A 23,825-nucleotide genomic window follows, 5' to 3' on the forward strand; every position below is an offset into this window, starting at 1 on the left:
ATTCAGAGAACTAAAATGAACCAGAACTGGAGCAGCTTCAGAATGAGGCTGGAAAGACAAAGCCTAAGGGCTTTGATTAAAGTTTGCAAAATCTTGAAGTCTGTCTGAAGGATATTTCTAAAGGATGATTATTAATTTAAAAAGGGCTTTTTCAGCCTTTGTGTTGTTATTCCTCAAGCGTAATAATTGATATCCAGCTTTACAAACAAGGAAATTGAATTATGGAGTGGGAAGATGGCTCGCCCAAAGTCACACAGCGGGACAGTAGTAGAGCCAGGATTACAATCCAGAAATCTCACTCCCATCTATGGCTTGGCCCATTAAATGTTAAGTTTTCACATGGAAACCTCGCCTAAAAAAACCCCCTGCATGTTAGCTCAGACAGACCTGAAAACTATTAGGTCTTTCAAAAAGAAGCATGTGAGCAAAAAGAGAATTTGAATGCAAATGGAAAAATTGACTAAAAAGAAAGCAGCATGGCTGAGTGGAATGGAAATCATCATCAATCATACTTATTGAGCGCTTACTGTGTGCAGAGCACTCTACTAAGCACTTGGGAAGTACAAATTGGCAACATATACAGTCCCTACCCAACAGTGGGCTCACAGTCTAAAAGGGAAAGAGCACAGGCCTGGGGGTTAAAGGATCTGTGTTCAAAACCCAGCTCTGCCACTTGTCTGTTGTGTAGCCTCAGGCAAGACACTTGACTTCTCTGTGCCTCAGTTTCCTCATCTGTAAAATATGGGGATTAAATATCTGTGATCCCTCCTTTTTAGTCTGTGAACTGTATGTGGGATGGGGACCTGATTATATCTACCCTCTTCTAGACTGTGAGCCCGCTGATGGGTAGGGACCGTCTCTATATGTTGCCGATTTGTACTTCCCTTTCATTCATTCAATCGTATTTATTGAGCACTTCCTGTGTGCAGAGCACTGTACTAAGCACTTGGGAAGTACAAGTCGGAAACACATAGAGACGGTCCCTACCCAACAACGGGCTTGCAGTCTAGAAAGCGCTTAGTACAGTGCTCTGCACACAGTAAGTGCTCAGTAAATACGATTGAATGAATGACACGAAGTGCTTAACAAATACCGAAATTATTATTACTGGATCCTGCCAGGCTTCTCATGCAAGTCACTCCAGGTGGCTATAGTAGTGCTGTCATTCTACTACATATCTACTACATATCTATTCTATTTATTTTATTTTGTTAGTATGTTTGGTTTTGTTCTCTGTCTCCCCCTTTCAGACTGTGAGCCCACTGCTGGGTAGGGACTGTCTCTATATGTTGCCAATTTGTACTTCCCAAGTGCTTAGTACAGTGCTCTGCACATAGTAAGCGCTCAATAAATACGATTGATGATGATGATGATACTAAATTGTAAGGGAAGAGTGATAATTTCCCATCACATTTCCTCTCTGTTTTATCATGATCCAAACAGGAAAATGCTTAGCGCAGTAACATGTTGAGTCATATAAAGATGCTTGGGTTGAAAATGCACTTTTTTAGTGGTCTGCTAGAGAAATCAGTCTGAAAACCCTCACTTATCCCCAAATTCCATTTCCTGACACCCTCCTAAAACAGTCCTTCCTGCCCGTCCTCCAATGTTGCCTGCTCTATTGATTCCCCCTGAGGGCCAAAAGAGGATGGTAACAGATTCCTCACAGTGAGTCAGTTGTTTTAGGTTCTTTGCTGGTAGTCAAATAACACAGAGCAGTTATCTTGAGATGGTCAGCAAGATGCCCTTTAAAAGTTTCTGAAATCTGATGGATTACAGCCTTTGAATGAAATCGTTTCATTTCAAAAGGAAACAAATAAGCTCTTATTCTATCAGAAAACATTCTTTCTGTAAACTTCAGAAAAATCTCCTCACACTCGCAAGGCTCTTCACTTGCCCGGCATTCAAGAGTAGCGTATACAACAGTTGTTTGAAACTAATTCTTTTCAAAATGATTTGCTACCTTTGAGTGAAAACTTAAAAATGCTTTTAAAATGTCATTCACTGCATTGCTTCCTGTCAAACCGTGCACTACAGCATCCTGACAGTAAACAAGAACCAGAAAAGGAAATTTTAACAGTCTAAGATGAGCAATGCACAGGAAACAAAATATTTGGGTGGGTTTTTTTTTTTCATTTATGGGCCCAGCTGACCATAGGATCGCCAACACGGTCAAGTCATATATTTTTCTTTACTATGAATTTGAATCTAAGGGGGCCTTATCTCTGAAAGGAAGTGCTTCCATTTCTATTGTGTGGCCTGAGGCTGGGCATTTAAAACTTCCCAAGCGCCTAGTACAGTGCTCTGCACACAGTAAGCACTCAATAAATGCAATTGATTGATTGATTGATTTAAAAGTAGACCTTAGTTGAGTTTCAAGATGCTGACACTTTCAGTAGGCCAAAATGGCTACGAGTTTACCAAACTAAATTTGATGAGAAAATAAGAGGCTGTTACATCATCTGTGTGTTATATTGGGCTGTGATCTGGACTTTATTCTACTTAAAAGCATATTTAAGGAAGAGGCCTCCTGACAGCTAAGCTTTCTGCCCTGCCACTGGCCTGCTGTGTGACTTGGAGTGAACCACTTACCCTCTCTGTCTTGGTTTGATTTCCTCATCTGTAAAATGCAGATGAAATACCTGCTTCTCTACTTTTTAGATTATGAGTTGGTGTGGAGTAGACTGTGCCTCAGTCTACCCAAGGGTTAACAAAATGTTTAGCACTTAGTGAGGGAAGCAGTGTTGCCTGGAGGGTAACACCGGGGCTGGGAGTCAGATCCTAATCCCAGCTCCACCACTTGTCTGCTGTGTGATCTCGGGCAAGTCACTTAACCTCTCTGTGCCTCGGCTCCCTCATCTGTAAAATGGGGATAATAAAGATTGCGAGCCCCCTGTGGGACATTGTGTCCACCTTGATTAGCTTGTATCTATCCAGCGATTAGTACAGTGCCCGGCACACAGTAAGGGCTTAACAAATTACCGTACAGTTTTTTTCAAGGGCTTAATACAGTCATAACTAAGGGATTCGGACATCTCATCTCAAAAACAATTTAATAAGCACATACCTGAAATGGGACAGGCGGATTCGTAAGGCAGTGAAATAAACAGCTTCCCTCCCTATTTCTATTACAGCTGCTCTCCAGTTAAGACTGCTGGCAGCCCATCAATACTTCCTTTCACACTTGTGGGAAGAGAGGGAGGGAGAAGGGGGAAATGGAGGAAGCTAAGGCTCCGCTGTTGATCCGGGCAGCAGACTGCTGGAAGCAGGGCAGAGGTCAGTGCCCGTGAGGCCTTCTTCCCCAGTAGCAGCCTTCTCCTTAGCCCTGGGCAGAGGTTTAAGACGCTTCTAGCCACCGGAGATTGGGGTGCAGGTTCTGACCGCCGAGAGGTTTAGGGACAGAATATGCAATGCAACCAATGGCTTCCCGACAGTTTTGTAGAAAACAATTGACGGTATTGATTGAGTGCTTTCTGTGTGAGGAGCACTGTGCAAAGAGCCTGGGAAAGTACAACATAGCAAAGTTGGTAGACGTGATCGTTGCTCAGTGGAAAGAGCCCGGGCTTTGGAGTCAGTGGTCATCAGTTCGAATCACGGCTCCCCAGTCGTCAGCTGTGTGACTGTGGGCAAGTGGTTTAACTTCTCTGTGCTTCAGTTAGCTCATCTGGAAAATGGGGATTGACTGTGAGCTCCCTGTGGGACAACCTGATCACCCTGTAGCCTCCCCAGCATTTGGAATGGTGCTTTGCACATAGTAAGAGCTTAATAAATGCTATCATTATTATTATTTTTAAGATGTACATATTTGTTACTCTAATTATTCTACTTGTATATATCTATTCTATTTTATTTTGTTAGTATGTTTGGTTTTGTTCTCTGTCTCCCCCTTTTAGACTGTGAGCCCACTGGTGGGTAGGGACTGTCTCTATATTTTGCCAACTTGTACTTCCCAAGTGCTTAGTACAGTGCTCTGCACATAATAAGCGCTCAATAAATACGATTGATGATGATGATGATGATGATGAGACTGTGAGCCCATCGTTGGGTAGGGATTGTCTCTATTTGTTGCCGAATTGTACTTTCCAAGCATAGTACAGTGCTCTGCACACAGTAAGCGCTCAGTAAATATGACTGATTGAATGAATGAATAGGGGAAATAGTAGAGAATTAGAATATTTTCAAAAGTATTGTTGGGTTTCTCCTCTCAGGGTCGCACCTGGAGAGTTTCCAGTACCCTACAAGTCTCGGCTACGGGAGGGAGAGTCAAGCGATTCCTAGTTCGGGCAGCGGCTAGCTAGTGGAAGACTGTGAGCCCAATGTTGGGTAGGGACTGTCTCTATATGTTGCCAATTTGTACTTCCCAAGCGCTTAGTACAGTGCTCTGCACACAGTAAGCGCTCAATAAATACGATTGATGATGGAAGGCCATCTGCTGCAGGTCAAAACTCCCCTGTGCTGGGCAGCAGCGGCCAGGGAGAGAGGCCAGAGCGGAGACTCAAGTTTCCTGCATGGAAGGAGGCAATGGTGAACCATTTCCATATTTTTACCAAGGAAACTCTATGGATCCACTACCAGAACTACCAGAATTGCAGATGGAGATGGGGCGTTCTGGGAGAGATGTGTCCATGGCGTCACTACGGGTCGGAGACGACTCGACAGCATAAGACAAGACATTGTTGGGTTGGGGTGAGTTTCAGTGTGCTTAAGGAGTACACAGCCAAGTGCACCGTTAACACAGAAGGGAGGGTGAATAAGTGAAATAAAGGGCTTAGTCTTGGAAAGTGTCTTGGAGGAGATGTGATTTAGGAGGGTTTTGAAAGTGGGGACAGTGGGGGGGCTGTCATTCATTCATTCATTGTCGTACTTATTGAGCATCATCATCATCAGTCGTATTTATTGAGCGCTTACTATGTGCAGAGCACTGTACTAAGCGCTTGGGAAGTACAAATTGGCAACATATAGAGACAGTCCCTACCCAACAGTGGGCTCACAGTCTAAAAGGGGAAGACAGAGAACAAAACCAAGCATACTAACAAAATAAAATAAATAGAATAGATATGTACAAGTAAAATAAATAAATAGAGTAATGAATATGTACAAACATTGAGCACTTACTGTATGCACAGCACTGTGCTAAGTGCTTGTAGAGGCAGCGTGGCTCAGTGGAAAGAGCATGGGCTTTGGAGTCAGAGATCATGTGTTCAAATCCCTGCTCCACCAACTGTCAGCTGTGTGACTTTGGGCAAGTCACTTCACTTCTCTGGGCCTCAGTTCCCTCATCTGTAAAATGGGGATTAAGACTGTACGAGCGTTTGAAGGAGCCATTACAAAGGGAAAGCCTTATGATGGGGTTACCACTATCAAAGAAATGGGGCGTTTCATTCATGAAATCCCAAGGCAGTCCACACATCTGCCAAGCTAGCTCTCTTCCTCCCTTCAAAGTCCTACTGAGAGCTTACCTCCTCCAGGAGGCCTTCCCAGACTGAGCCCCACTTTTCCTCTGCTCCTCCTCCCCTCCCCATTGCCCCCCCTTCGCCTCCCCACAGCACTTGTGTATATTTGTACATATGTATTACTCTGTTTTATTAATGATGTGTATATAGCTATCATTCTATTTATTCTGCTTGTATTAGCACCTGTCTACATGTTTTGTTTTGTTGTCTGTCTCCCCCTTCTAGCCTGTGAGCCCGTTGTCGGGTAGGGGCCGTCTCTATATGTTGCCGATCTGTACTTCCCAAGCGCTTAGTACAGTGCTCTGCACACAGTATGCGCTCAATAAATACGATCGAATGAATGAATGCGCCAAGCACTGTTCTAAGCTCTGGAGTAGATGCAAGCAAATCAGGTTGGACACAGTCGCCGTCCCGCGCGGGGCTCAGGGTCTTCATCCCCATTTTCCAGATGAGGGAATTGAGGCCCAGAGAAGTTAAAAGACTTGCCCGAGGTCTCACAGCCGGCAAGTGGCCAAGTCAGGATTAGAACCCACGTCCTCGGACTCCTAAGCCCGTGCTCTATCCTCTAGGCCACGCGGTGGGTGGGTGGGTGGATGGACAGATGGATAGTTAGATAAATAGAAGAGTGCTTGGCACATAGTCAGCGCTTAACAAATACCATAATTATTATTAGAGAGCACTTAGAAGGGCGCTTAGCACATAGTCAGCGCTTAGCAAATACCATAATTGTTATTAGAGAACGCTTAGAAGAGTGGTTGGTACATAGTACGCGCTAAACAAATACCATAATTATTATTAGAATTACTTCCAAACTCCTTGAACGAGTTGTCTACACGCGCTGCCTAGAATTCCTCAACAACAACTCTCTCCTCGACCCCCTCCAGTCTGGCTTCCGTCCCCTTCATTCCACGGAAACTGCGCTCTCAAAGGTCACCAATGACCTCCTGCTTGCCAAATCCAACGGCTCATACTCTGTCCTAATCCTCCTCGACCTCTCAGCTGCCTTCGACACTGTGGACCACCCCCTTCTCCTCCACACGTTATCTGACCTTGGCTTCACAGACTCCGTCCTCTCCTGGTTCTCCTCTTATCTCTCCGGTCGTTCTTTCTCAGTCTCTTTTGCAGGCTCCTCCTCCCCCTCCCATCCTCTTACTGTGGGGGTCCCCTTCTGTTCTCAATATACACTCACTCCCTTGGTGACCTCATTCGCTCCCACGGCTTCAACTATCATCTCTACGCTGATGACACCCAGATCTACATCTCTGCCCCTGCTCTCTCCCCCTCCCTCCAGGCTCGCATCTCCTCCTGCCTTCAGGACATCTCCATCTGGATGTCCGCCCGCCACCTAAAGCTCAACATGTCGAAGACTGAGCTCCTTGTCTTCCCTCCCAAACCTTGTCCTCTCCCTGACTTTCCCATCTCTGTTGACGGCACTACCATCCTTCCCGTCTCACAAGCCCGCAACCTTGGTGTCATCCTCGACTCCGCTCTCTCATTCACCCCTCACATCCAAGCCGTCACCAAAACCTGCCGGTCTCAGCTCCGCAACATTGCCAAGATCCGCCCTTTCCTCTCCATCCAAACCGCTACCCTGCTAATTCAAGCTCTCATCCTATCCCGTCTGGACTACTGCACTAGCCTTCTCTCTGATCTCCCATCCTCGTGTCTCTCTCCACTTCAATCCATACTTCATGCTGCTGCCCGGATTATCTTTGTCCAGAAACGCTCTGGACATATTACTCCCCTCCTCAAAAACCTCCAATGGCTACCGATCAATCTGCGCATCAAGCAGAAACTCCTCACCCTGGGCTTCAAGGCTCTCCATCACCTCGCCCCCTCCTACCTCACCTCCCTTCTCTCCTTCTACTGCCCAGCCCGCACCCTCCGCTCCTCCACCACTAATCTCCTCACTGTACCTCGCTCTCGCCCGTCCCGCCATCGACCCCCGGCCCACGTCATCACCCGGGCCTGGAATGCCCTCCCTCTGCCCATCCGCCAAGCTAGCCCTCTTCCTCCCTTCAAGGCCCTGCTGAGAGCTCACCTCCTCCAGGAGGCCTTCCCAGACTGAGCCCCTTCTTTCCTCTCCCCCTCGTCCCCCTCTCCATCCCCCCGTCTTACCTCCTTCCCTTCCCCACAGCACCTGTATATATGTATATATGGTTGTACATATTTATTACTCTATTTATTTATATATTTATTTTACTTGTACATTTCTATCCTACTTATTTTATTTTGTTGGTATGTTTGGTTCTGTTCTCTGTCTCCCCCTTTTAGACTGTGAGCCCACTGTTGGGTAGGGACTGTCTCTATGTGATGCCAATTTGTACTTCCCAAGCGCTTAGTACAGTGCTCTGCACATAGTAAGCGCTCAATAAATACGATTGATTGATTGATTGATTATTAGAGAGCGCTTAGAAGATTGCTTGGCACATAGTCAGTGCTTAGCAAATACCATAATTGTTATTAGAGAACGCTTAGAAGAGTGGTTGGTACATAGTACGCACTAAACAAATACCATAATTATTATTAGAGAGCGCTTAGAAGAGTGCTTGGCACATAGTCAGCACTTAACAAATACCATAATTATTACTAGAGAGCGCTTAGAAGAGTGCTTGGCACATAGCGCTTGACGCGCTTAGAACAGTGCTTTGCACATAGTAAGCGCTTAACAAATACCATCATTATTATTATTAATACCATAATTATTATTAGAGAGTGCTCAGAAGAGTGCTTGGCACATAGCGCTTAACAAATACCATAATTATTATTAGAGAGTGGTTATGGTTAGAAGAGCGCTTGGCACATAGCGCTTAACAAATACCATAATTGTTATTAGAGAGCGCTCAGAAGAGTGCTTGGCACGTAGTCAGCGCTTCACAGATACCATAATTATTAGAGAGCGCTCAGGAGAGTGCTTGGCACATAGTCAGCGCTTCACAAATACCATAATTATTATTAGAGAGCGCTCAGGAGAGTGCTTGGCTCATAGTCGGCGCTTAACAAATACCATAATTATTAGAGAGCGCTTAGAAGAGTGCTTGGCACATAGCGCTTAAGAAATACCATAATTATGATTAGAGTGCGCTCAGCACATAGTCAGCGCTTAACAAATACCATAATTATTATTAGAGGGCACTCAGGAGAGTGCTTGGCACATAGTCAGCGCTTCACAAATACCGTAATTATTCTAGCAGAGCGGTTGGCACACACTGTGCGCTTAACAAATACCGTAATTATTCTATAGGAGGTGCTGGATGCTGGCGGTTTGCGCCCGCGTCAGCTGAGCCTAGGTGACCCCACCCCCTCCGACGCCCCGCCCCCTGCCCGGGGCTGCCGCTTCCCCATTGGTCGGACCATGCCACGCCCCCGGGGCTGCCGCTTCCCCATTGGTCGGACCTTCTCCCCGCCCCCGAGGCTGCCGCTTCCCCATTGGCCGGCCCACCCCCCGCCCGGCGCTGCCTTTTCCCCATTGGTCCGACCTCCGCCCCGCCCCCCGGGGCTGCCGCTTCCCCATTGGCCGGACCCCCGCCCGGGGCTTCTGCTTCCCCATTGGTTGGACCTCCGCCCCGCCCCCTGGGGCTGCCGCTTGCCTATTGGTTGGACCTCCGCCGCGCCCCCGGGGGGGGCTGCCGCTTCCCCATTGGTCGGACTTCGGCCCCGCCCCCAAAGCTGCCGCTTTCCCATTGGTCAGACCTCGGCCCCGCCCCCCGGGGCTGCCACCTCCCCATTGGCCGGCCCCCGCCCCGCCCCCGGGGCTGCCACCTCCCCATGGGCCGGATCCCCGCCATGGGCTGCCGCTTCCCCATTGGTCGGACCTCCGCCCCGCCCCCGGAGCTGTCTCTTCCCCATTGATCGGACCTTCTCATTCATTCAGTCGTATTTATTGAACGCTTATTGTGTGAAAAGCACTGTACTAAGCGCTTGGGAGGTACAAGTTGGCAACATAGACAGACGATCCCTACCCAACAGTGGGCTTCTCCTCGCCCCCGGGGCTGCCGCTTCCCCCTTGTAAGCGCTCAATAAATACGATTGAATGAATGAATGAATGAATTGGCCGGCCCCCCGCCCGGGGACGCCGCTTCCCCATTGGTCGGACCTCCGCCCCGCCCCGGGGGCTGCCGCTTCCCCATTGGTCGGACCTCCGCCCCGCCCCCGGGGCTGCCGCTTCCCCATTGGTCGGACCTCCGCCCCGCCCCGCCCCAGGGGCTGCCGCTTCCCCCTTGGGAGGACCTTCTCCCCGCCCCCGGAGATGCCAATTCCCCATTGGCCGGCCCCCGCCCCGCCCCCTGGGGATGCCGCTTCCCCATTGGCCGGCCCCGGCCCGGGGACTCCGCTTCCCCATTGGTAGGACCTCCGCCCCGCCCCAGGGGCTGCCGCTTCCCCCATGGTAGGACCTTCTCCCCGCCCCCGGGGCTGCCGCTTCCCCATTGGCCGGCTCCCGCCCCGCCCCCTGGGGGATGTCGCTTCCCCATTGGCCGGCCCCCCGCCCGGGGACTCCGCTTCCCCATTGGTCGGACCTCCGCCCCGCCCCAGGGGCTGCCGCTTCCCCATTGGTCGGACCTTCTCCCCGCCCCCGGGGCTGCCGCTTCCCCATTGGCCGGCCCCCCGCCCGGGGACGCCGCTTCCCCATTGGTTGGGCCTCCGCCTCACCCGGAGACGCCGCTTCCCCATTGGTTGGACCTCCGCCCCGCCCCAGGGGGTGCCGCTTCCCCATTGGTCGGATCCCGCCCCGCCCCCGGGGCTGCCGCCTTCCCATTGGCGGGCCGGCGGGCCCGCTCCGGCCCGCCCTCTGCTGGGCCGTGCGCGTCTTCGCGGAGCCATGGCGGCCGCGGAGCGCCTACTGTCTAGACGCCTCCGCCCGTTGGTGGGCTTCCCAGGCGCTTAGTACAGTGCTCCGCGCACAGGAAGCGCTCAGTAAATACGACAGAATGAATGAATGAATGCCTTGGACTTCCCACGCGCTTAGCGCAGTGCTCCGCGCACAGTAAGTGCTCAATAAATAGGCCGTATTCATTTTGCTTGTACATATTTACTATTCTATTAATTTTGTTATTGCTGCGCGTGCACCTGCCCACTTTTGGGTAGGGACCGCCTTTATATGATGTTGCCAACTTGGACTTCCCAAGCGCTTAGTACAGTGCTCCGCGCACAGGAGGCGCTCAATAAATAGGCCGTATTCATTTTGCTTGTACATATTTACTATTCTATTAATTTTGTTATTGCTGCGCGTGCACCTGCCCACTTTTGGGTAGGGACCGCCTTTATATGATGTTGCCAACTTGGATTTCCCAAGCGCTTAGTACAGTGTTCCGCGCACAGGAGGCGCTCAATAAATACGATGGAATGACTTGGACTTCCCAGTGCAGTGCTCCACGCACAGGAAGTGCTCAATAAATAGGCTGTATTCATTTTGCTTGTACGTATTTACAATTCTATCGATTTTGTTATTGCTGTGCGTGCAGCTGCCCACTGTTGGGTAGGGACCGTCTCTATATGTTGCCAACTTGGACTTCCCAAGCGCTTAGTACAGTGCTCTGCACACCGGAAGCGCTCAATAAGTATGATGGAATGACTTGGACTTCCCAAGCGCTTAGTACAGTGCTCTGTGCACGGGAAGCGCTCAATAAATACGATGGAATGACTTGGACTTCCCACGCTCTCCGTGCCGTGCTCCACGCACAGTAAGTGCTCAATAAATAGGCTGTATTCATTTTGCTTGTACATATTTACAGTTCTATCAATTTTATTATTGCTGTGCACACAGCTACCCCCTTTTACAGTGTTCTGCGCACAGGAGGCGCTCAATAAATACGATGGAATGACTTGGACTTCCCAGTGCAGCGCTCCACGCACAGTAAGTGCTCAATAAATAGGCTGTATTCATTTTCTTGTACATATTTACACTTCTATCTATTTTGTTATTGCTGTGCACACAGCTGCCCACTGTTGGGTAGGAACCATCTCTCTGTGTTGCCAACTTGGACTTCCCAAGCGCTTAGTACAGTGCTCTGCACACAGGAAGCGCTCAATAGGTACGATGGAATGACTTGGACTTCCCAAGCGCTTAGTCCAGTGCTCTGCGCACGGGAAGCGCTCAATAAATACGATGGAATGACTTGGACTTCCCACGCGCTTAGTGCGGTGCTCCACGCACAGTAAGTGCTCAATAAATAGGCTGTATTCATTTTGCTTGTACATATTTACTGTTCTATTACTTTTGTTATTGCTGTTCATAAAGCGGCCCACTTTTGGGTAGGGACCGTCTCACTATGTTGCCAACTTGGACTTCCCAAGCGCTTAGTCCAGTGCTCTGCGCACAGGAAGCGCTCAGTAAATACGATGGAATGCCTTGGACTTCCCACGCGCTCAGTGCAGTGCTCCATGCACAGTAAGTGCTCAATAAATAGGCTGTATTCATTTTTCTTGTACATATTTACTAGTCTATTAATTTTGTTATTGCTGTGCATACAGCTGCCCCCTTTTGGGTAGGGACCGTCTCTAGATGTTGCCAACTTGGACTTCCCAAGCGCTTAGTACAGTGCTCTGCACACAGGAAGCGCTCAGTAAGTACGATGGAATGACTTGGACTTCCCAAGCGCTTAGTACAGTGCTCTGTGCACGGGAAGCGCTCAATAAATACGATGGAATGACTTGGACTTCCCACGCGCTTAGTGCAGTGCTCCACGCGCAGTAAGTGCTCAGTAAATAGGCTGTATTCATTTTGCTTGTACATATTTACTAGTCTATTAATTTTGTTATTGCTATGCATACAGCTGCCCGCTGTTGGGTAGGAACCATCTCTCTATGTTGCCAACTTGGACTTCCCAAGCGCTTAGTCCAGTGCTCTGCACACAGTCAGCGCTCAATAAGTACGATTGAATGAATGACTACAGCTATAATTCTATTTATTCTGACGATTTTGGCACCTGTCTCCATGTCCCCCTTCTAGACTGTGAGCCTGCTGTTGGGTAGGGACTGTCTTTATATGATGTTGCCAACTTGGACTTCCCAAGCGCTTAGTACAGTGCTCTGCAAACAGTAAGCGCTCAGTAAATACGATGGAATGAATGAATGCCTTGGACTTCCCACACACTTAGTGCAGTGCTCTGCGCACAGTAAGTGCTCAATAACTACGCCCTATTCATTTTGCTTGTACATATTTACTATTCTATTAATTTTGTTATTGCTGTGCGTGCAGCTGCCCGCTTTTGGGTAGGGACTGTCTCTCTATGTTGCCAACTTGTACTTCCCAAGCGCTTAGTACAGTGCTCTGCACACAGTAAGCGCTCAATAAATACGATTGAATGAATGAATACAGCTATAATTCTATTTATTCTGACGATTTTGGCACCTGTCTCCATGTCCCCCTTCTAGCCTGCGACCCCGTTGTTGGGTAGGGACCGTCTCTCTATGTTGCCAACTTGGACTTCCCAAGCGCTTAGTACAGTGCTCTGCGCACAGGAAGCGCTCAATAAGTACGATGGAATGACTTGGACTTCCCAAGCGCTTAGTACAGTGCTCTGCACACAGGAAGCGCTCAGTAAATACGATGGAATGCCTTGGACTTCCCACGCTCTCCGTGCCGTGCTCCACGCACAGGAAGTGCTCAATAAATAGGCTGTATTCATTTTCCTTGTACATATTTACAATTCTATCAATTTTGTTATTGCTGTGCATAAAGCGGCCCACTGTTGGGTAGGGACCGTCTCTCTATGTTGCCAACTTGGACTTCCCAAGTGCTTAGTCCAGTGCTCTGCCCACAGTAAGCGCTCAATAAATACGATTGAATAAATGAATACAGCTATAATTCTATTTATTATGACAATTTTGGCACCTGTCTCCATGTCCCCCTTCTAGCCTGCGAGCCTCTTGTTGAGTAGGGACCGTCTCTCTATGTTGCCAACTTGTACTTCCCAAGCGCTTAGTACAGTGCTCTGCACACAGTAAGCGCTCAATAGATACGATGGAATGAATGACTGCAGCTATAATTCTATTTATTATGACGATTTTGGCACCTGTCTCCATACCCCCTTCTATCCTGTGAGCCCGTTGTTGGGTCGGGACCGTCTCCCTCTGTGGCCGACTTGGACTTCCCAAGCGCTTAGTCCAGTGCTCCGCGCACAGGAAGCGCTCAATAAATACGATGGAATGACTTGGACTTCCCACGCACTTATGTAGTGCTCCGCGCACAGTAAGCTCTCAATAAATACGCTGTATCCATTTTATTTGTACATATTTACTATTCTAGACTGTGAGCCCGCTGTTGGGTAGGGACCGTCTCTATATGTTGCCAACTTGGACTTCCCAAGCGCTTAGTCCAGCGCTCTGCACACAGTAAGCGCTCAATAAATACGATTGAATGAATGAATGTTGCCAACTTGCGCTCAGTACAGTGCTCTGCACACAGTAAGTGCTCAATAAATACGATTGAATGAATTTACTGTTCTATTTGTTTCGTTATGCTGTGCGTAGAGCTATAATTCTATTTATTCTGACACCTGACTCCGTGTCTTGTGTTGTTGCCCGTGTCCCCCTTCTAGACTGTGAGCCCGCTGTGGGGTAGGGACCGTCTCTCTATGTTGCCAACTTGGACTTCCCAAGCGCTTAGTACAGTGCTCTGCACACAGTAAGCGCTCAATAAATACGATTGAATGCATTTACTATTCTATTTGTTTCGTTATGCTGTGCGTAGAGCTATAATTCTATTTATTCAGACCCGTCTCCGTGTTTTGTGTTGTTGTCCGTCTCCCCCTTCTAGACTGTGAGCCCGCTGTGGGGTAGGGACCGTCTCTCTATGTTGCCAACTTGGACTTCCCAAGCGCTTAGTACAGTGCTCTGCATACAGTAAGCACTCAATAAGATTGAATGAATTTACTATTCTATTTGTTTTGTTATGCTGTGCGTAGAGCTATAATTCTATTTATTCTAACACCTGTCTCCGTGTTTTGTGTTGTTGTCCGTCTCCCCCTTCTAGACTGCGAGCCCATTGTTGGGTAGGGACCGTCTCTCTGTTGCCAACTTGTACTTCCCAAATGCTCAGTACGGTGCTCTGCACACAGTAAGCGCTCAATAAATACGATTGAATGCATTTACTATTCTATTTGTTTTGTTATTATGTGCGTAGAGCTATAATTCTATTTATTCTGACCCGTCTCCATGTTTTGTGTTGTTGTCCGTCTCCCCCTTCTAGACTGTGAGCCCGTTGTTGGGTAGGGACCGTCTCTAGATGTTGCCAACTTGGACTTCCCAAGCGCTTAGTCCAGTGCTCTGCACACAGTAGGCGCTCAATAAATACTATTGAATGAATTTACTATTCTATTTGTTTTATGCTGCGCGTAGAGCTATAATTCTATTTATTCTGACACCTGTCTCCGTGTTTTGTGTTGTTGTCCGTCTCCCCCTTCTAGACTGTGAGCCCGCTGTGGGGTAGGGACCGTCTCTATGTTGCCAACTTGGACTTCCCAAATGCTCAGTACAGTGCTCTGCACACAGTAAGCGCTCAATAAATACGATTGAATGCATTTACTATTCTATTTGTTTTGTTATTATGTGCGTAGAGCTATAATTCTATTTATTCTGACCCGTCTCCATGTTTTGTGTTGTTGTCCGTCTCCCCCTTCTAGACTGTGAGCCCGTTGTTGGGTAGGGACCGTCTCTAGATGTTGCCAACTTGGACTTCCCAAGCGCTTAGTCCAGTGCTCTGCACACAGTAGGCGCTCAATAAATACTATTGAATGAATTTACTATTCTATTTGTTTTATGCTGCGCGTAGAGCTATAATTCTATTTATTCTGACACCTGTCTCCGTGTTTTGTGTTGTTGTCCGTCTCCCCCTTCTAGACTGTGAGCCCGTTGTTGGGTAGGGACCGTCTCTAGATGTTGCCAACTTGGACTTCCCAAGCGCTTAGTCCAGTGCTCTGCACACAGTAGGCGCTCAATAAATACTATTGAATGAATTTACTATTCTATTTGTTTTATGCTGCGCGTAGAGCTATAATTCTATTTATTCTGACACCTGTCTCCGTGTTTTGTGTTGTTGTCCGTCTCCCCCTTCTAGACTGTGAGCCCATTGTTGGGTAGGGACCGTCTCTAGATGTTGCCAACTTGGACTTCCCAAGTGCTTAGTACAGTGCTCTGCACACAGTAAGCGCTCAATAAATACTATTGAATGAATTTACTATTCTATTTGTTTTATGCTGCGCGTAGAGCTATAATTCTATTTATTCTGACACCTGTCTCCGTGTTTTGTGTTGTTGTCCGTCTCCGCCTTCTAGACTGTGAGCCCATTGTTGGGTAGGGACCGTCTCTAGATGTTGCCAACTTGGACTTCCCAAGCGCTTAGTACAGTGCTTTGCACACAGTAAGCGCTCAATAAATACGATTGAATGAATTTACTATTCTATTTGTTTTATGCTGCGCGTAGAGCTATAATTCTATTTATTCTGACCCCTGTCTCCGTGTTTTGTGTTGTTGTCCGTCTCCCCCTTCAAGACTGCGAGCCCATTGTTGGGTGGGGACCGGCTCTCTCTCTGGCCGACTTGGACTTCCCAAGCGCTTAGTCCAGGCCTTGTGCACAGTGAGCGCTCAATAAATGCGATTGAATGAATGAATGAATGACTTGTACTTTCCAAGCGCTTAGTTCAGTGCTCTGCACACAGTAAGCGCTCGATAAATATGCTCTTTATTTTACTTGTACGTATTTACTATTCTATTTATTTTGTTAATGATATGCATATAGCTATAATTCTATTTATTCTGACGGTTTTGACACCCGTCTCCATGTTTTATTTTGTTGTCTGTCTCATTCATTCATTCATTCAATCGTATTTATTGAGCACTTACTGTGTGCAGAGCACTGGACTAAGCACTTGGGAAGTCCAAGGTGGCAACATATAGAGACGGCCCCTACCCAACAGCGGGTTCACAGCCTAGAAGGGGGAGACAGACAACAAAACAAAACATATTAACAAAGTAAAATAAATAGAATACATATGTACAAGGAAAATAAGTAGAGTAATAAATATGTCAAACAGACATCTGTAATTAAAGAAAAGGCCTGCACAAACGTGTTCTGTATCTAATTTTTAAAGCAAGTGTGTATGTTTTTATGGATCAAATTATATTTTGGCTCCAAATGGTTTAATCTATATGTAACATATCTCAGTCCCCAACACTCCCTACTCAAAAGAAAGCTTCCTTTATGAAGACCTGTCATCAATTATTACTGATTCCCAGGCGTCATGCAAGCCTTCCTTGGAAATCAGTCAGTGTCTCCCCCTTCTAGACTGTGAGCCCGCTGTTGGGTAGGGACCGGCTCTAGATGTTGCCGACTTGGACTTCCCAAGCGCTTAGTGCAGTGCTCTGCACACAGTAAGCGCTCAATAAATGCGCTCTATTTTACGTGTACATATTTACTATTCTGTTTATTTTGTTCACGATGTGCATAGTGCTATAATTCTATTTGTTCTGGCGATTTTGACGCCTGTCTACAGGTTTAGTTTTGCTGTCTGTCTCCCCCTTCTAGACTGTGAGCCCGTTGTTGGGTAGGGACCATCTCTATATGTTGCCAACTTGGACTTCCCAAGCGCTTAGTGCAGTGCTCTGCACACAGTAAGCGCTGAATAAATATGCTCTATTTTACGTGTACATATTTACTATTCTGTTTATTTTGTTCATGATGTGCATAGTGCTATAATTCTATCTATCCCCCCCATCTTACCTCCTTCCCTTCCCCACAGCACCTGTATATATGTATATATCGTTGTACATATTTATTACTCTATTTATTTTACGTGTACATATCTATCCTATTGATTTTGTTTTGTTAGTATGTTTGGTTTTGTTCTCTGTCTCCCCCTTTTAGACTGTGAGCCCACTGTTGGGTAGGGACTGTCTCTATGTGATGCCAATCTGTACTTCCCAAGCGCTTAGTACAGTGCTCTGCACATAGTAAGCGCTCAATAAATACGATTGATGATGATGATGATTTGTTCTGACGATTTTGACGCCTGTCTACAGGTTTAGTTTTGCTGTCTGTCTCCCCCTTCTAGACTGTGAGCCTGTTGTTGGGTAGGGACCGGCTCTAGATGTTGCCGACTTGGACTTCCCAAGCGCCTAGTGCAGTGCTCTGCGCACAGTAAGCGCTTAATAAATACGCTTTATTTTACGTGTACATATTTACTATTCTATTTCTTTTGTTCATGATGTGCATAGTGCTATAATTCTATTTGTTCTGACGATTTTGACGCCTGTCTACAGGTTTAGTTTTGCTGTCTGTCTCCCCCTTCTAGACTGTGAGCCCGTTGTTGGGTAGGGACCGGCTCTAGATGTTGCCGACTTGGACTTCCCAAGCGCCTAGTGCAGTGCTCTGCGCACAGTAAGCGCTTAATAAATACGCTTTATTTTACGTGTACATATTTACTATTCTATTTCTTTTGTTCATGATGTGCATAGTGCTATAATTCTATTTGTTCTGACGATTTTGACGCCTGTCTACAGGTTTAGTTTTGCTGTCTGTCTCCCCCTTCTAGACTGTGAGCCCGTTGTTGGGTAGGGACCGGCTCTAGATGTTGCCGACTTGTACTTCCCAAGCGCTTAGAGCAGTGCTCTGCACACAGTAAGCGCTCAATAAATACGCTCTATTTTACGTGTACATATTTACTATTCTATTTCTTTTGTTCATGATGTGCATAGTGCTATAATTCTATTTGTTCTGACGATTTTGACGCCTGTCTACAGGTTTAGTTTTGCTGTCTGTCTCCCCCTTCTAGACTGTGAGCCCGTTGTTGGGTCGGGACCGTCTCTGTCTGTGGCCGACTTGAACTTCCCAAGCGCTTAGCGCCGTGCTCTGCGCTTGGGAAGCGCTCAGTAAATATGATGGAATGACTGACTGAATGCCCCCTTTGCGGGGAGGCGGGGGTGGCCCTTCTTCCTTCCTCCGTCCATCCGGCCTTGGTTTTCCCACCTTACCTGTCCCGGCCGCGGCCGGTATCCCCTCCTCCTCCTCCTCTTCCAGGAATCACAGCCACCTGTCGGGTCTCTGCCCCCGAGGAGGAATGGGTTAAGTGGTGCTGGCGGGAACCCGCGCAATCTGGGAAATAATATTAATAATGGTATTTGTTAATCATGATTGTATTTGTTAATCAACCAATCGTATTTATTGAGCGCTTACTGTGTGCAGAGCACTGTACTAAGCGCTTGGGAAGTACAAGTTGGCAATATACAGAGACGGTCCCTTCCCAACAGTGGGCTCACAGTCTAAAAGGGGGAGACAGAGAACAAAACCAAACATACTAACAAAATAAAATAAATAGAATAGATATGTACAAGTAAAATAAATAGAGTAATAAATATGTACAAACATATATACATATATACAGGTGCTGTGGGTAAGGGAAGGAGGTAAGATGGGGGGATGGAGAGGGCTACGTGTGAAGCACTGTTCTAAGTGCTGAGGGGGCATACAAGGTGATCAGGTTGTCCCACGTGGGGCTCACGGTCTTCATCCCCATTTTACAGATGAGATAACTGAGGCCCAGTGAAGTGACTTGCCCAAAGTCACGCAGCTGACAAGTAGCGGAGCCGGGATTAGAACCCACGACCTCTGACTCCCAAGCCCAGGATCTTTCCACTGAGCCACGCTTCTTGCACTGTTCTAAGCGCTGGGGTAGATCAGGTTGTCCCACGTGGGGCTCACAGTCTTCACCCAAATCTACATCTCTGCCCCTGCGCTCTCTCTCTCCCTTCAGGCTCGTGTCTCCTCCTGCCTTCAAGACATCTCCATCTGGATGTCTGCCCGCCATCTAAAACTCAGTATGTCCAAGACTGAACTCCTTATCTTCCCTCCCAAACCCTGCCCTCTCCCTGACTTTCCCATCACTGTTGATGGCACTAGCATCCTTCCCGTCTCACAAGCCCGCAACCTTGGTGTCATCCTCGACTCCGCTCTCTCGTTCACCCCTCACATCCAAGCCGTCACCAAAACCTGCCGGTCTCAGCTCCGCAACATCACCAAGATCCTCCCTTTCCTCTCCATCCAAACCACTACCCTGCTGGTTCAGTCTCTCATCCTGTCCCGTCTGGATTACTGCATCAGCCTCCTCTCTGATCTCCCATCCTCCTGTCTCTCCCCACTTCAATCCATACTTCCTGCTGCTGCCCGGATTGTCTTTGTCCAGAAATGCTCTGGGCATGTTACTCCCCTCCTCAAAAATCTCCAGTGGCTGCCTGTCAACCTACGAATCAAGCAAAAACTCCTCACTCTCAGCTTCAAGGCTGTCCATCCATCCCCTCTCCCCCTCCTACCTCACCTCCCTTCTCTCCTTCTCCAGCCCAGCCCGCACCCTCCGCTCCTCCGCCGCTAATCCCCTCACCGTACCTCGTTCTTGCCTGTCCCGCCATCGACCCCCGGCCCACATCCTTCCCCTGGCCTGGAATGGCCTCCCTCCGCCTGTCCGCCAATCTAGCTCTCTTCCTCCCTTCAAAGCCCTACTGAGAGCTCACCTCCTCCAGGAGGCCTTCCCAGACTGAGCCCCCTCCTTCCTCTTACAAGGTGATCCTCCTGGCAGTGGGGCTTGGTAGAAAGAGCCCAGGCTGGGGAGTCAGAAGTCGTGGGTTCTAATCCCGCCTCCACCACTTGTCTTCTATGTGACCGTGGGCAAATCACTTCACTTCTCTTCTCTGGGCCTCAGTTCCCTCTTCTGTAAAATGGGGATTAAAAGTGTGAGCCCCACGTGGGACAATCTGATTACCCTATATCTACCCCAGTGCTTGGCACGTAGTAAGTGCTTAACAGATACCTCTATTATTATTATTATCCCACCTCTGCCACTTGTCAGTGTGTGACTTTGGGCAAGTCACTTCACTTCTCTGGGCCTCAGTGACCTCATCAGGAAAATGGGGATGAAGACAGTGAGCCCCACGTGGGACCTGATGACCTTGTATCTACCCGAGCACTTAGAACAGTGCTTGGCACATAGTAAGCGCATAATACCATCATCATCATCATTATCAACGATTACAGCCGAATGGTGGAGTAAAATTCCCGGGAGTTTCGTTCGATTAAAGGTTTTCCTCCCAGTTCCAAGCCCTGACCTGTTCTTTGTTCGCAGTACCTTGTAGTCTGCTGTGTCCTTGCTGGGATAAACAGATTTACGTTTTAAACAGACCTGTCACCTTGAGCTTTCCTTCCCTACCCCAGGAACTGCCCTTAAACCTGGTTTGTTTGTTTTTTTTTCCTCCTCCCAGCAACTGCGTGGTTAAGGGGCTTGGTCTGCATCCTGAAATGCTAAAACCCTACATTTTTTTAGGCTCCCCCATTTTTTTTGAATGTTTGTAAAATTGGACTCTCCAAGTTTTCTGAAAGTTGATAAAAATGAAACTTGAGGAAGAAATAACAACAATAATAATAATGGTATTCGTTAAGTGCTTACTATGTGCCAAGCACTGTTCTAAGCATTGGGGTAGATACAGGGTAATCAGGTTGTCCTACATGGGGCTCAGTCTTAATCCCCATTTTACAGATGAGGTAACTGAGGCACAGAGAAGTTAAGTGACTGGCCCAGAGTCACAAAGCTGACAAGTGGCGGAGCAGGGATTAGAACCCACGACCTCTGACTCCCAAGCCTGTGGTCTTTCCACTAAGCCATGCTGCTTCTCCGTGCATTTTTATTCTGGTATTCTCCCAGGCGCCTAGTACAGTGCCCTGTACCCAGTGAGCGCTCAATAAATACGATCGATTGGTGGCTGGGTTCCTCCATGGACTGATGATAGGGGCTCTTTCTATGGCCCTGATTCAGGGCATCTCTGAAATTGCTCATGTGGTTTTGGGGAGTTGGAGTAAACTTTAATAATTATGGGAAGTTTAAAACGATGTGCTAATACTATTACACAGTTGGAATTGGGAGAATAAATGAGAAGGGACAGAAGTCCGTAAATTAGTATATTTATTCCATTTAGTTGTATTTATTGAGTGCTTACTGAGTATTCCATTTGTTCTGACGCTTTTGACACCTGTCTACATGTTTTGTTTTGTTGTCTGTTTCCCCCTTCTAATCAATCAATCGTATTTATTGAGTGCTTACTGTGTGCAGAGCACTGTACTAAGCGCTTGGGAAGTACAAGTTGGCAACATAGAGAGACAGTCCCTACCCAACAGTGGGCTCACAGTCTAGAAGGGGGAGACAGAGAACAAGACCAAACATACTAACAAAATAAAATAAATAGAATAGATATGTACAAGTAAAATAAATAAATAAATAGAGTAATAAATATGTACAAACATATATACATCATCATCATCATCAATCGTATTTATTGAGCACTTACTGTGTGCAGAGCACTGTACTAAGCGCTTGGGAAGTACAAATTGGCAACATATAGAGACAGTCCCTGCCCAACAATATACATATATACTAGACTGTGAGCCCGTTGTTGGGTAGGGACCGTCTCTATATGTTGCTGACTTATACTTCCCAAGTGCTTAGTACAGTGCTGTGCACACAGTAAGCGCTCAATAAATACGAATGAATGAATGAATTCTGAGTACTGTACTAAGCGCTTGGGAGAGTGCACTGTTTTATGCATTTAGGCTTGATTCTTAAGCCATCGCAAAGGACTGTTTGCTATTAAACTGTGTTCTGAATTCCTCATAATTCTACTGTTACCCACCCAATTTTTTAAAAGACTTTGACATTAATTTATAGAATGGTATAGTAATATGCTCAAGAATTTCTCTTTTATTTTTGTTGCCGGTGTAGAGGTTCCAGTACTGTCGATCACAGTATGATGGAGGGGAGCAGGCAGACGAGAGTGTCCCGTCCTTACAAGATAAGTGAATCATCAAAGGTCTGTGACTTCGTCAGCTTTTTACCGCAGTACTTTGTAACTGGCCATTTTTCTCGGAAAATCGTAACACTGATATAGTTCTGAAAGAATTAGTCCAAATGTGTATTTTTCCCTTGCGTTATAACAAATATGTCGACCAACTAAATATTTTAAAAAGTTAGCGTGTACTGTACGGAGAAGCAGCATGACCTAGTGGCAAGAGCACGGGCTTGGGACTCAGAGGATGTGGGTTCTAATCCTGGCTCTGCCACTTGTCTGCTGTGTGACCTTGGGCAAGTCACTTAACTTCTCTGTGCCTCAATTACATCATCTGTAAAATGGGGATTAAGACCGTGAGCACCAAGTGGGACAACCAGATCACCTTGTGCCTACCCTGGAGCTTAGAATAGTGCTTGACACATAGTAAGTGCTTAACTATGGTGGTCTGTTGTGAACGGGGAGGGAGTTCCAGGCCTGAGGGAGCATATGAGACAAGGGTTGGTGGGGAGACTATTGAGACGGAGGTTCAGTGAGCATATTGGCCGTAGATGAGTGAAGTATATAGGCTGGTTTGTAGTCGGAAATCAGAGTGTTAAGGTATAATAAAGCCAGTAATAAGGAGTTTGTGTTTGATGGGCAACTACTGGAGGTTCTTGGGTTGGGGGATATGGACTATGAGCCCGCTGTTGGGTAGGGACCGTCTCTGTATGTTGCAAACTTGTACTTCCCAAGCGCTTAGTACAGTGCTCTGCACACAGTAAGCGCTCAATAAATACGATTGAATGAATGAATGAATATGGACTGAACTTTAGAAAAACGATCCAGGCAGCAGAATGAAGTAAGGACTGGAGTGGGGAGAAACAGGAGGCCGGGAGGTTAGCAACGAGGCTGATACAGAAGTTAAGGCAGGATAAGACCAGAACGTAGTATCCACTTTTAAAAGGGAGGGGGGCAAAAGCCGGGGAGAGTCCAGAAGAGAATAAACAGTGATTAAAGGGATGGAAAATAGTTCCTGTGAGAGAACTTTAAAAGAATGGGGGCGGTTTCCTTTTGGAGGAGAGGAGCCTAAGAATTGACTATGAGGCTATTTATTTATTTATTTATTTTATATTACTCTATTTATGTATTTATTTATTTTACGTGTACATATCTATTCTATTTATTTTATTTTGTTTGTATGTTTGGTTTTGTTCTCTGTCTCCCCCTTTTAGACTGTGAGCCCACTAGGGTAGGGACTGTCTCTATGTGTTGCCAACTTGTACTTCCCAAGTGCCTAGTACAGTGCTCTGCACACAGTAAGCGCTCAATAAATGCGATTGATGATGATGACTATGAGGCTATGAAGGAGTGTTGCCAATCAGTCATATTTATTGAGCACTTACGGTGTGCAGAGCACCGTACTAAGTGCTTGGGAGAGTACAATTTAAAAGAGTTAGTAGACACATTCTCTGCCTACAGTGAGCTAACAGTCCATCCATTCATTCAGTTGTATTTATTGAGCACTTACTGTGTGCAGAGCACTGTACTAAGCGCTTGGGAAGTGCAAGT

At 47.1% G+C, this 23,825-nt stretch overlaps 1 protein-coding gene across 2 annotated transcripts in view; it reads left to right on the forward strand.

Annotated features, from left to right (window-relative positions):
* The window catches only part of KLHL36 (kelch like family member 36), a 39,165-nt gene that overhangs the window by 2,353 nt on the left and 12,987 nt on the right, over nt 1-23,825 (forward strand). The window contains exons 1-2 of one of the 2 annotated variants that reach the window (XM_038754785.1): nt 10,404-10,437; nt 22,211-22,298. In XM_038754785.1, the coding sequence (XP_038610713.1) occupies nt 22,236-22,298 (63 nt within the window). In that variant the 5' untranslated portion in view covers nt 10,404-10,437; nt 22,211-22,235. Of the gene's footprint in view, nt 1-10,403; nt 10,438-22,210; nt 22,299-23,825 lie in introns of those variants that run through there. The other variant, XM_038754784.1, reaches the window with a different exon arrangement.

Source organism: Tachyglossus aculeatus, chromosome 11 (genome assembly GCF_015852505.1).
Source record: "Tachyglossus aculeatus isolate mTacAcu1 chromosome 11, mTacAcu1.pri, whole genome shotgun sequence".
Lineage (NCBI taxonomy): Eukaryota > Metazoa > Chordata > Mammalia > Monotremata > Tachyglossidae > Tachyglossus > Tachyglossus aculeatus.